The sequence below is a fragment of the Rhodamnia argentea genome, chromosome 1 (genome assembly GCF_020921035.1).
Source record: "Rhodamnia argentea isolate NSW1041297 chromosome 1, ASM2092103v1, whole genome shotgun sequence".
In the NCBI taxonomy this organism is placed as follows: domain Eukaryota; kingdom Viridiplantae; phylum Streptophyta; class Magnoliopsida; order Myrtales; family Myrtaceae; genus Rhodamnia; species Rhodamnia argentea.
In genome coordinates, this window is record NC_063150.1 from 33,138,800 (window position 1) to 33,151,574 (window position 12,775).

At 39.7% G+C, this 12,775-nt stretch overlaps 1 protein-coding gene across 1 annotated transcript; it reads left to right on the forward strand.

Annotated features, from left to right (window-relative positions):
- Positions 1–3,604: 3,604 nt before the first annotated feature.
- On the forward strand, positions 3,605–5,356 carry LOC115739007 (NAC domain-containing protein 83). The gene is made up of 3 exons (XM_030671850.2): positions 3,605–4,065; positions 4,495–4,772; positions 4,921–5,356. Exons 1-3 carry the CDS (start codon positions 3,885–3,887, stop codon positions 5,179–5,181), a joined length of 720 nt encoding a protein of 239 aa, XP_030527710.1. The 5' UTR covers positions 3,605–3,884; the 3' UTR covers positions 5,182–5,356.
- The last annotated feature ends 7,419 nt before the right edge of the window (positions 5,357–12,775 follow it).

A 12,775-nucleotide genomic window follows, 5' to 3' on the forward strand; every position in this document is an offset into this window, starting at 1 on the left:
ACGTGGCACGTTTCGGCCACGAAAATGTTCAAGCATGGCTTGTATCTCAGTCAAATGTCCGTCTCCTTCACCCAAGACTCTCCGGAAATGCACGCGCGGCCGCGGGCCTGCGGCGCGCGTTGACAGCTGGGGCAGACAAAAGCATCTTCTATTGAAAAGGCTGAAGAAGGACTCCATGGGCTCAACCCTTCTGTAGCCCCCTTCGACCAGCACGGCTCCTTCAAGAACAAGGAGCCGACTCACGAGAAAGTCATTCAAAAGGTCCTAAACTCAATGCACTATGATCAATTTGGTTATGAATTTCTAAATTTTTCAAATTGAGTCCTAAACTTTTTTGACACTTTGACAATTCAGTTAACTTGGACAATTTTAACCGAAAATCGTTAGTTTGAATATCGGTCATGCCATGTGAGATGGTCGGTGCTGGCGTGGATTATTTTTTTTTATACAATATTTTGGAAACCTTTTGACCCCTCGCCCGTGGCTGGCCAGGGCTTCATGGCCCTCGTCGGACTTGACTGGAAAAAAAAAAAAGAAAAGAAAGAAAGAAAAACTAAGATGTCAACGACGATCGTGCCACATAAGATGTCCGGCGTCCAAGTCAGCGATTTCGAATTAAAACCGACCGACCGGACTTAATTGGGAAAGTATTAAAAGATTTAGGACTCAATTGGTCAAAATGTAATGAATTTATGGACAATGTTTCCCGACTCCCCCGAGGCCGAAGATTTGCCCCCACTTACCATCAAAGTCAAAAGCTGTCTCTTCACCCCTAATCTCACGACGGGGATCGAGATCCTCCCTAATGTCCAATTTCATTTTGAACAGCTTAGTTCACTTCACATGAGCTTGTGAGAATCGTGGGACACGAAGTCAAAATTCAGACGCCATTACCTCGCATAGAATAAAGCAGAAGGGGAAAGCTTAGCATAATTATGAGTGCATTATCATTCATCAGCTCCCTCAATTCTTCGACTTTGGGGATTAGATGCCAAGTATTCGGTCCCCCTCTCATTCTTCTTATCTGCGGTCCGGAATCCAAGCTTTTTCCCTACTAGGCTCCTTATTCGACTCCTTTATTTTATTTTATTATATGGGGTCGGAATATTCTTTGATTTTCACATCGCGTGGCGTAAATGTCTACACGAAGTGCGCCGAATGTATGAGATGTAGCTTTACTAGTAGTTTTTTCTTTTAAATCGGAACCAAATTGTTAGATCCGACCGCCTCGTTGCGTTTCGTATTTGTATGAGCTTATGGTGCAAATTGTATTTGTTGGCATTGAAGGGCACAGTGCAAACGTAAGTATTCTTTTATGGGATAATAACATAAATGATCTCCGAACTTTGGCCCGATATGCAATATGGTCCATGAACTTTTGATTTGTTCAATATGGTCAACAGGCTTTCGATACAGTTTAATGTGGAAAAATTATCTATAAAATCCTAAACCTATTGCACTTTTGTCAATTTAGTCTTAAATTTTTTAATTTTGTTAATTGAGTTCTAAACTTTTCACCTTTTTTTCTATTGAGTCTATATGGCCAATTTTGGCTAGAAATCGTTGATGTGGACACCGACGATCCTACGTGGCACGATTAATACCGACGTGAACAATTTTTAATAGTATTTTTTTTTATTTTTTTCCATTCTATTTTTTTCTTCATTTTTCTTCTCTTACTATTGTTGACGAGGGTTGTCGGGCCCTTTCCGGCCACCGGGAAGTCTTCCTTGCTCATGGCCACGATGGTTTGGGCAAGGCCATGCCAAGGTAAAAAAGAAAAGAAAATAAAAATAAAATAAACAAGAAGTTTGAAAAAAAATTAATAAAAATTATTAATGTCAATGCCGATTGCGCCACGCAGGATGGCCAACATCCACATCGATGATTTCATGCCAAAATTAATCGAATGGACTCAATTGACAAAACACGAAAAAATTTAGGATTCAATAAACAAAATTAAAAAGTTTAAAATTGAATTGGCATGAATGCAATAAGTTTAGGATGTTTTGGACAATTTTCCCCATTCATCAACATAAGAGTGGAGATAAACATAAATTTGTTTATACAGCATAAATGGCCGGTACCTATTGGTATGGAGAAAAAAGCCTATATATCTTTGATTTATTTTTTTTCTTGGCCGAAATTATGCCCTACATTAAATGGACCTTTCCGGCCCAATTTTAGATACTCTAAAGATTCTTTGCTCCCATTTGGAGTCAAGAGATAGATAAATAGGCACATCTTATTACACCATTTGAGGTTGTTGGTAGTGACTGAGGGGGTTGAAGACCAAGAAACGAGTTATTTATCATCCAAGCATAATTTTTACGGCTAGATTCAATATCTTGGCCCCTGTAGAAAGGAAAAAATAATTACATATACTTCATTTTGGGAAGGGAGGGTAAAAAAAAATCATATTTATTGCAATTTTTTCCAGACTACCGGAAAAGTACGGAAAAAAACGCTTGAATGGTACGATCCCTCCATCATTGCAACTTTCTCGAAACTAACGAGAAAGGTACGAAAAAAACGCTCAAATGGTACGATCTCTCCATCACACGAATGAAATGGGCAATATAGTAGCTTTTGATCTGTGAAAATACGTCATTAGGTGCTTCATTCTATTTTCCTATCGAGGCCGAACCAACAATGTCATTAAAGGGCTAGATAGGAGTCTCTTGGGCACGTAAATAACGCGACATCCCTGCGATAAAGTAGGCGCCTCTATCGCTCTTCCTCCAACAATGGGCGACTCCAGAATTGTGAGAAGAGGGCAGTTACCAACTCTCGGTTGCTCGACGAACGAGATAAGGGCGATGGTCTCTTTCTCATGCACGTCTGATCGTGGGCGGGAGGACTAGTCACATCTTAAGCGATGGAAGCGAGAGGAAGGTTGCTTGAAATGGTCGATTCCGGGAACTATAAAGCGCTTCAAGCATGAAGTCGGAGAGGGAGGGAGGGAGAGAGCGAGAGGGAAGAAGATATTAGGCTTCTCTCTCTTCAACTCACCTCGACGCCACCGAATGTAAGTCCTTCTAGTCTGGGGATAATCCGACAATGCTAGAGTATGATCCATTCGATCCTCGTTAAAATAGACAGAAAACCCAAGATTAGAGGGCGACGCTAAACACCGGATAAAGAAAGCTTAATCTCTATGTTCACCTGCATCCATCAAACATAACAAGTTCAAAATACACCCGGTGCATCTGACATTGTCCTGTCCTGTACAATTTTCGGGTAACTCGCTGTCATAAACTCATTGACCCCAAAAAGCGAAAAACTTTCATAAATTTGACCCAGAAAAAATAAACATTTATTTTCCATAATAAACCCAAAAAAATAAAAATAAGAGACTGGGGGGGCCCCACCAATTGGAACTTGAGTTGGCTAAACTAATTGAAATCACCACCAGGGCAACGTGAGACACATGGGTCTGACAAGCAGTAAAACGACACGGTCCGACGCTGCCCCCTCCCAGCGTTGACCACCATCGCAAGTTGTTCATTGGCCATCCCCGACACACCTTCTCACACGTTTGCTTCGGACCGTCAAAATTGAAATCCGAAATCCGAAAGACAAACAACCCCCCAAAGCTCAGAAACCAAACGCTACACTCCTTGTCAAAGAAGGAGTTCACGAGTCAGAGACAGGAGGAGCTTCCTCCACTCTCTCTCCCTCTCTCTCTCTCTGCATATAAATAACCCTCTTTTCACTCTCTTCTTAACCCACCACCACCACCGCCCAAACGCCTCTCTAGCTTTTCTCAGCCGTTTCTTCCCTCTGGGTCTCTCTCTCTTGCCATGTATTTTTGGTCTCTAACTCGCTGAGTCGAGAGGGTGGTCGCGAGTTTCTCCTTCTTTGTTTTTTCTGGGGGGGAAAAAATGGAGGTGCCGAGGTTCTTCGTGAGCGGAGGGATTAAGCTGCCGATCGGGTTCAGGTTCCGACCCACGGACCGAGAGCTGGTGGTTCATTACCTGAAGAGAAAAGTTCTGGCCGTTCCATTGCCCGCTTCTGTGATTCCTGAGCTCGATGTGTTTCGGGCCGATCCTTGGGACTTGCCAGGTATTCTCGCGTGGAACCCAGCTCGGGCCTTTGACCCTGTTTGTCTGCATCGTTGCCCGTTGGTCTCCTGTCTGTCTCGGCTGTTAAAGTTGTCTCCTTTTTTTCTATAAAATATAATCGATTTTGGTGAGAAGTTGTCGTTATCGTCGCAGCTTTTGGAGGGCGTGAGCAATCGGTTCAATGCTTTGGGCTGTGCAATTTGCGATTGCCGGTGCAATTTGTTGTTTTGTAGCGTCTTGTCACCTCTTTGTGTCTGAATTGATAGAATAACGTCAGTTCGACATGGCCAGGAAGCTCAAGCATGTGCTAACGACAGGGAAAATTGGTTGAGCCTTTGAATGGTCAAAATGAAAATGTTGAAACTTGCGATTGTGTTGGTCTATGTTTTATCGTGTCTGAGCGAATTTGCGTGTATTTGATCGCGTTTAGGAAGTTTGAGGGAGAGGAGGTACTTCTTCAGCAGAAGAAACAGGAGTTCCAATGGCCATGAACGCACAAGAGTTGCCGCTGGTTTTGGCTATTGGAGGTACAAAGCCAAAAGCAAGCAAATCTTAGCTTCTGATGGCACTGGAAACCAAGTCATCGGGGTGAGGAAGACTCTGGCTTTCCGTGAAGGGAAGCATTCCATTGGCAATGTCCCTGGCACTCGATGGATCTTGCATGAATTCAGCCTCGCAGCAACTCCGGAAAACTCGAAATCGACAACGGTAAAAAAAAAAAGAGAAAGGGGAAAAGAAAATTTTGAACCAAGATAGCCCGATTTTCTTGGATCTTGCAGCAGTTGAATTAAGCTAGCTGTTCATGCTGTGTGGTCTGGTCCTTACGTGCTGTTTTGGATTGATACAAATTTTGCAGATGGCTCATGCCGGAGATGCGAATTGGGTGGTCTATCGGCTGTTTCAGAAGAAAATGAGGGCCAAGAGAAATGGCAATGGCAATCTTTCTCACCCCAAGAGGAAGAAGAGAAGCTCAGTGACTGATCTTGGGAGTGAATGCTCCGTTGGTGATTCACTAGGCACTCCTCCTCCACCATCTCCATGTTCAAGCTCCATCACTGACGTTTCCTCTTCTGGTAATATGTTGGATCAGGAGGATATCAGCAGCTCTTTTCGCTAGTTCTTTCGTCTCGATTAGAATTTAGATGCGGCAAAATCGACCTCTCCTTTGTTGCCGAATCATTAGACCTTTCTTGCGCAGCGAAATCACAAATTGGCCGGCCCAAAAGCGGGCGGGGAGAAATGAAGTGCATTTTCACATTTCAATTGGAGAATTTTCTTGCTTGTGCTTTTGCTTTTGCAAGCGCGCTCAACATCTTCTTTACATTGGTTCTTGCCTCGCCCGCATCGTTTCCTCCACGAAACTAACACGACCTCCAGGCGCGATCGAGGAAACGTGCGACATGAATCTTACGCGATCGATGTCGTGATTTCGCGCATAATTTGTAACCGTGACTTTGTGCCAAGGAGGGCGTGCTCCCCCTCCAACCCCCAAATCTGGCCTTTTTATCCGAAAAGGGCAAATGACTTTGCAGACAGAAAGATGGTCCAGCGAAGGATATGTTACATGGAAAAAACCACAAAAAAAGAAGAAAAAGAAAGAGAAAGCATCAGTACAAAGAGAGGCGCATCCGAGGAAAGAATGGAAGAGGTTGCGTGCTGCTTAATCATGACTTCACTGGAAAGTTATGCCCTCCATTTGTGGGCACATGAACAATAAAAAGACAACCAAAAACCAGACACAACTTATGGAAGAAGGGCATCTTCACATGGGGTCTAACTTCTCCCCCCACCCATAAATTTTTTTTTTTTTTGGCTGTCTCTGCAAACTAATGGTCCACTTATAAATGCTGCTCGAATGGAATCTCTCAGTGCATCATGCATGGACACACACCAGACCACTGTTCAATTCGGTTCCTTATTCAAATCATAGGTTCCTTATTCAAATCATAGGGATTGCTCCTCCTTCGTTCATGAGAGAGAGAGAGAGAGAGAGAGAGAGAGAGAGAGAGAGAGCATTAAAGAAAGAATTTCACAGCACCAGACCCAGTGAAGGTGGAGTCTGCAAGAGCACAAGATAGGAAAATGGTTTTGGCTACCAGGATTCTTCCCCATGATTCCAAGTGATTTACAATTTATGGGAAATCCTCCATGATTTTTAGCTTTCACCTTGATGGAAAGTCAATAAATAAATCTCTACTTAAAATCATCTAGAACCGCCTGGGGTTTCCGAAGCACCCGAAACTTGTTTTCCACGGAGGCGCTTGATTGACCGGAGTTGTTGCGAGCCGTTATCCGGTACTCTACGTTTCACACTACCATTCGAATAGTCATATCGCGTTCGCCCTCGTGACGGACGCTTTGCAGTCGAAAGATACCCATTCTCTTCGACCCTTTTCCATCGGAGCAATTTTGATTCCCCATGCATTGGAAGCAACAAAGATGGACAAACCGTGTATGCTTTCTTTACTGAATGCTCCAGAATCAGGATAAACATATAAATTCACAGAGAATGAGATTCTCTTGCAAGGAAGATTTAATGTATGCTTCAGCTTCCTAGGCAATCACCAACAACAGAGGAAAAAAAAAACAAACAAATATGATGTTGGGTACAGATTTTGATAATTGATCAGAGGCGTGTGTGATCTCTAAAAGGATGGGTGGGATAGTGACTTGACCTTCAACAGCCTTGGTTGGACCTGGAGGGGTGCGAAGCCTTTCCTAGAGCAGTTATGGTTGATTTTGCACACTAGGCCTGGTGTTGGGAGCTAAACATTCATCAGAAAAGACACAAATCTATAGGGAACTTTTTGCCTAATAGCGATCTTGTATTAACTTAGAATAAAAAGATCACGCCCGCCTTTAGACCCTCGGGAACGGCACGGCCGGTTCGAGGGTCCGGGGGGATGATCAGTCCGGAGGCTGAAGTCGCATACTCAAATTCCACAGACTACGCGCAAACCGTTCTAAGTGAGGACCGCTTCATGACGTTTTCGTAAGGGTTCTAAGCCCGCCCCTTTAAGATTTAAAGAACGAACGAAAGAGGTCATATGCCTTTCGGGGAAACCCTTGCCGTACCAAAATACCGTCAAGAAAAGGAACGACTTGAACGTCCCAAAATCCTCGGAAAGTGAAAGGGAAAGTCAGCCAGGGGGGGGGATTTCTTGCCGTGGAGGTTTAGAATCATGATCTGGTTGGATTCTCTTTGCACGTAAGGCCAATTTTGCTCTGCCTGTCATCGATCACGGCTTAAAAAAAAATTGACCAAAAGTTCAAAGCAGATTCGTCTTTGGGCGTAGAATTCTGACTTTTGCCATGGTCTATTTTGTCAAAGGCAGGCATGGCCGTTGACCCCATGTGAGAGCATAAGGTCGGGAAATTCATGAGTTTGTTCATATCATCCTCAAAGTTGTTGTTAGGATAGTATAATCAAATATTAAACTTTTCGAATAGTCAGCGGTGATTATACGTAATTTTACTGGTCAATTAAGAAGTGTCGGAAATGGTGTTTCTAACGTATTTGTTCTTGTTTTGACAACAACAAAAAAAACATGTATCTGTTCTTGTCATTCGTCGACTCAAGAAAGTGGTGATGAATAACTATCTCATGGTTCAAAAAAAAAAAAAAAAACACTTGGCATTCGAAATTACGATGAAATTTGTGATTTAAGGGTATGTTCGATCCTTTATTAGCGCAGACAAAGCCGGGAGGCCTCATGCTACAAGATCAGCTTCGCTAATGAAGACTTCGCAATTGAGTTATGCTTGCGTGAATTATTATCTTTAATGAAGCGCCAATGATTCACGATACTTCAAAACCGATTTGCCACGACTTGAGATATTGTATCATGAGAAAGTTGGGACCGTCGGATGCATTGCATGAAGACCTTTGCAAGCGAATTCCGGGTGCACTCGAATCACGTGAGTCCAACTCGCATCCGTCGTCAGATCAAGTAAGCTCCACACGATATGCACATAATCTAAGGGGGCAACACATGACTCGGGCTTATCTGCTTCGAACGAAGTTAATAAGTTTTCCCCGACTTCGACGCGGTCGAATTGCACAAAACTTACGGAGAAATGCCCAAAAAAAAAAAACAGGCTATTGTCCTCTCGGTTGAGCTCCTTGCGAGAAGTTTTCCGGACTTTGACATGGTCAATTATCCTTCCTCTTGGTTGAACTCTCGTTGGCAAAGGTATCTTTAGCCGAGCGGAGAAGCGACCAAGTAGAGAGAGAGAGAGAGAGAGAGATGTCCCATCATTCCGTTTTCAATTTGGACATCGACGTTGCCAATTGTTTGGGCACGTGTGTTTGGATTCACATGCCTGTCTCTTGCGGTTTGAAGCGTTCTTGATCCTAGTTTTAACTTCGTTATTGTATTGTTGTTCGTGGGTTATGATGTGATGTGGAAAAACGTTTTTTTGTTGAAAGCTGCACCGCGTGGGGATGAGGAAGGTGCTCTTCAACGACCCGGGTGAAATTGAAGCCCCAGTCATGCCCAGTGGCCGGCGAGAGCCCGGCGAGCCTCACCAGCAACATTGAGAAAAAGAAGGAGAAGAGAAAACGCACAAAAATAATAATAAAAAATTCAAAAAATTTCTAAATATCTTCAAAATTTGTCCATGTCATCGCCAAATATACCATATAGGGTGATCGGTATCCATATCACCAAGTTTCGACCAATTGTGGTCAAATGGATTCGATTGACAACACGTGAAAATGTTTATGACTCAATTGATAAAATTAAAAGATTTAGGACTGAATTGAAAAAAATGCAATAGATTTAGGACTTTTTGAACAATTTTCCCAAACTATCAAAGCTGGTCTTGTTGTGATCCCATAATATCAAGTGAGGTTTTGAGTATATTGTACGGTTGTAGGGTGTTAATAGGTTGGGTAAAGTCGTGTTTCCACGATACCCCGACCCGACCCGAAGTAATAGGGAATGTGCTTGGCCCGACCCGTCCCGAAACACTAAAGACATAAATCCAAAAAGATTAGGTCAAATCCAAAAAGATTAGGTCGGGTCGGGTTTCATGGTTCTTTTTAGAATTTTAATGATAAGGCTCCGTTTGTTTCACTTTTTTTTCCGGACGATCGCCCGTACCTCTTAAGAAAATGAATGAATGGCAAATATTTTTATCATCCACGAAAATGTTTAGACGTAAATTGTTATCTTTCAACCAAAAGAAATTGATGTCGATATGAAAGCATTTTCTATCGACAAATTAGTTCAAGCGATATAATCGATCAATTTTAAGAAAATATTTCTTAAATCATTCATTTTTTTGCCGAGCAAATCGTGGCTTAAAATATTCTTCTCTTTCTATGTATATGATTTTTACGATTTACAGTTATTGTCTATAGTCCCGCTCCATTATGTAATGATTCAACTATTTCATAATAGAGTAAATTTGCTTAATATTTTATAGATCTCGATATTTTGCACACGCCATGACACTTATTCACATTTGCTTGTGTATCTATGAAAATAGAAAATTTGGTATTCCAATATAGGTAAAAATAAATAAAAAAGTTAGAATCGTGCTTGGTAGACTAAATTCACACACATTCGGTGTAAAAACTAAACAACAGAGGAATGTGCTTGACCTTCCTTGCGTGCATTGCCATTGAACTTAATCCTCCCTTGTTTCCTTTTTATATTTCAATTAGTCAAATGAGATTCTCGGCAAAGTATTATCCATTCGTCCGAATATCTCTTTTTTTTTTTAATAACAAAAATCAGAGATGCCAAAATCAGTGAAGCAAAATAATATACGATATGACTACTTGTTAGTGAAAAATCAAATTTAGATAAGAGAGCAACATTCACACTTGACAAACCCTAACTGAAACACGTCTCGACCCAAAATCTTTACAAGTCCCAGAATTTAAGTCATTACCCAACCCGAACACCACCCAAACCGCAAATACTCAAAATTTCGGGTCAGTTCATGTGTCGATTAATGTATATTGTTTGGTTTTGACACCACTTGTACCGATCATGCATTCTTATAAAGGATATCTTGACCTAATGCCTTTGTCATCCTCTTTGACTTCGAATAATGCATCAAATAATTCTAAGATTGAATTTCGCTGTGGAATAAACTTTCTTGCACAAAGCACACGATCCTCGTACATTTTCGATAATTAGGGCGTGTTTTTTTAATTGAAAACTTCATGAAAAATATTTTTCAATGATTAGTTTTCAATAAAATTGTCTAAAATGTCATTAACCTATGATACGATAGCTAATTCAATCCTAAACTTTTCAATTGCGACAATTTAAACTTAAACCGTTTGATAAAATTTCAATTAAGTCGTAAACCTTTTAATTATGAAAATTTAGTCCTAAACCTTCTAAATTTTTGCCAAGTTAGTCTTAAACCTTTTAATGAATTACCAATGTAGTCATTTCGGATAATTTTGACTGGAAATTGACAACGTGGCGGTCTAGTCGGCATCGAACACCCCACGAGGCACGGCCATGTCAACTATCTCCGTTCAAAATTAGCAGAAAGAACCACATTGGCAATCCGTTAAAAGATTCAGGATTAAATTAGCAAATCGCCGGAAGATTTAATACTAAATACACAAAATTGAAAGATTTAAGACTAAATTAGCTGTTGTGCAATAGGTTTAGGACTAAATAGGAAAAATTAAAAGGTTACGACTGAATTGGCTGACTTACAATAGGTTTAGGGCTTTTTGAACAATTTTCACGCTACTTTTCATTTGTTTGGTGATTTAGGAAAACTGGTTTTCTTCTTAACAATTTCCCCAAATTAAGCTTGTTATTTTCAATTCATAAAAAACGTTTTTTGTAGATCGATTAGTAATCTATCATCCAAACATCGGAAAGTCATAAAAACAACTCCTGAGCAATAGTTCTCCTTCAAACAAACAGATCTGCGAAAAATGAATGGTTTAAAAAATATCTTACTTAAAATGATAGTTTGTATTACTTACAAAAACGAATAAACACAAAAATATCTTCATCTTTCACGAAAATGTTTAGACATAAATTATTGTCGACATTGAAAATATTTTCCATTGACTAATTATTTGAAGTAATACAAACGATCGCTTTAAAGAAATTATTTTTAAAATCATCTATTTTCAGTGAAACAAACAGAGCTTTAATCATCACCTTTTACTCCATGCAAATGACCAATGACAAACTGCATGCGCTTCTATGTGCTTAATATTGACATGAGCCCTGCCCTTATGCATCAAAATAATTTCGTGCTCTATATTGATTCATCGTGCTAATATGGTAGATTTTTCACTATGATGGATTTTTTTTTTTGGGTCTATTCGCGATATATTGTTTCGGATAATGTGAGTCAATTCTACTTCAAATTATACTTTTAGCAGCAAATCCGGTTTTTCTATCAATACCATTGTGTACACATGTTTGTACTTTCTTTCTTTCTACTGCATAACATGTTGTGCCTAATAGAGTCAGCTCTACTTAAATCTATCAACATGAATAGTCTCTCATTCTCAAGGAGTCCAATAACTCAATATCTTAAATAGATTAAATTTATATGATATTAATTATAATATTGATTTTTCGGAAAATTCTTCTTTTATAACTTTCTCGAAAGACAAAATAGATTCCTCTCTATCCCATAATGATTGTATACGGTCGATAGTGTATTTTACTAGACATGAAATTTCACTAGTATATCTACATTTAGCTTGAGATTTTAAGACATTTTCCTTTAATTTCTTGCTTTTGTTGGGAAAATACTAAAATTCAATCCGGAAAAAGTGATAAGATCTTTTCATTCCATTTGTTTCGGAGAAAATGAATGGTTTAAGAAATATTTCCTTAAAAATAATATCTTGCATCGCTTGAATAAATTAATTGATAAAAATATTTTAATTATCGACAACAACTCTTGTTTAACAAATTTCCGTTCATGCGTTTTTCTAAGTGATACAAACGATTACTTTTAAGTTTCAAGTTATTTACTTTTCACAAAACAAATGAAGCCTAAATTAAATGCATTTAAGTTAAATAGTCGTTTCGGCTATAATCTCTGGTTGGTTTACTACCTGCGTACCTGGGCTCTGCTAACCTTACAGCCCAATTATCTGGTCCATCTCAAAATTCTCATTAAAGGCCCAAGTGAGCTTACCTTCGGGCTTCATACACTTTGGGCCCATTTTCGAAACCTTTATGCCATGAGTTAACCTGCACTCCTCAAAACATCGTAAGCTCGTGTCAGAATAATATAATTGCTCTTGCTAAAATTTTAACTTTGCCTATTGCAAGAAGAGAAAAGAGCCTTAACCCTTTGTGACACTTGATAATTGCATAAAGTCACTCCATTTGCGGTATGGAAATTGAATTTGTGATCACAAAAAGTAATGATTTGATTCATTCATCGGCTGACAAATTTACATAAATAGAAAACGTGACGTACCTCTCACGTAAAGAGATATAATGTTTGAGAAAAGTTAATTCGAAATAGGCTCTGTTATTATTTCGACCAAAAAAAAACTAGGCACTGTTATTTGACCCAAAAAAAAAAAAAAACAAACAAACTAGGCTCTGTTTGTTTCTCATAAATAGATGATTTGAAATAATATTTTTGTAAAAATAATCGTTCATATCGCTTGAAATAATGAATTAATGAAAAATATTTTATTGTCGACAACAATTTAGGTTTAGACATTATCATAAGCAATGAAAATACCTTTT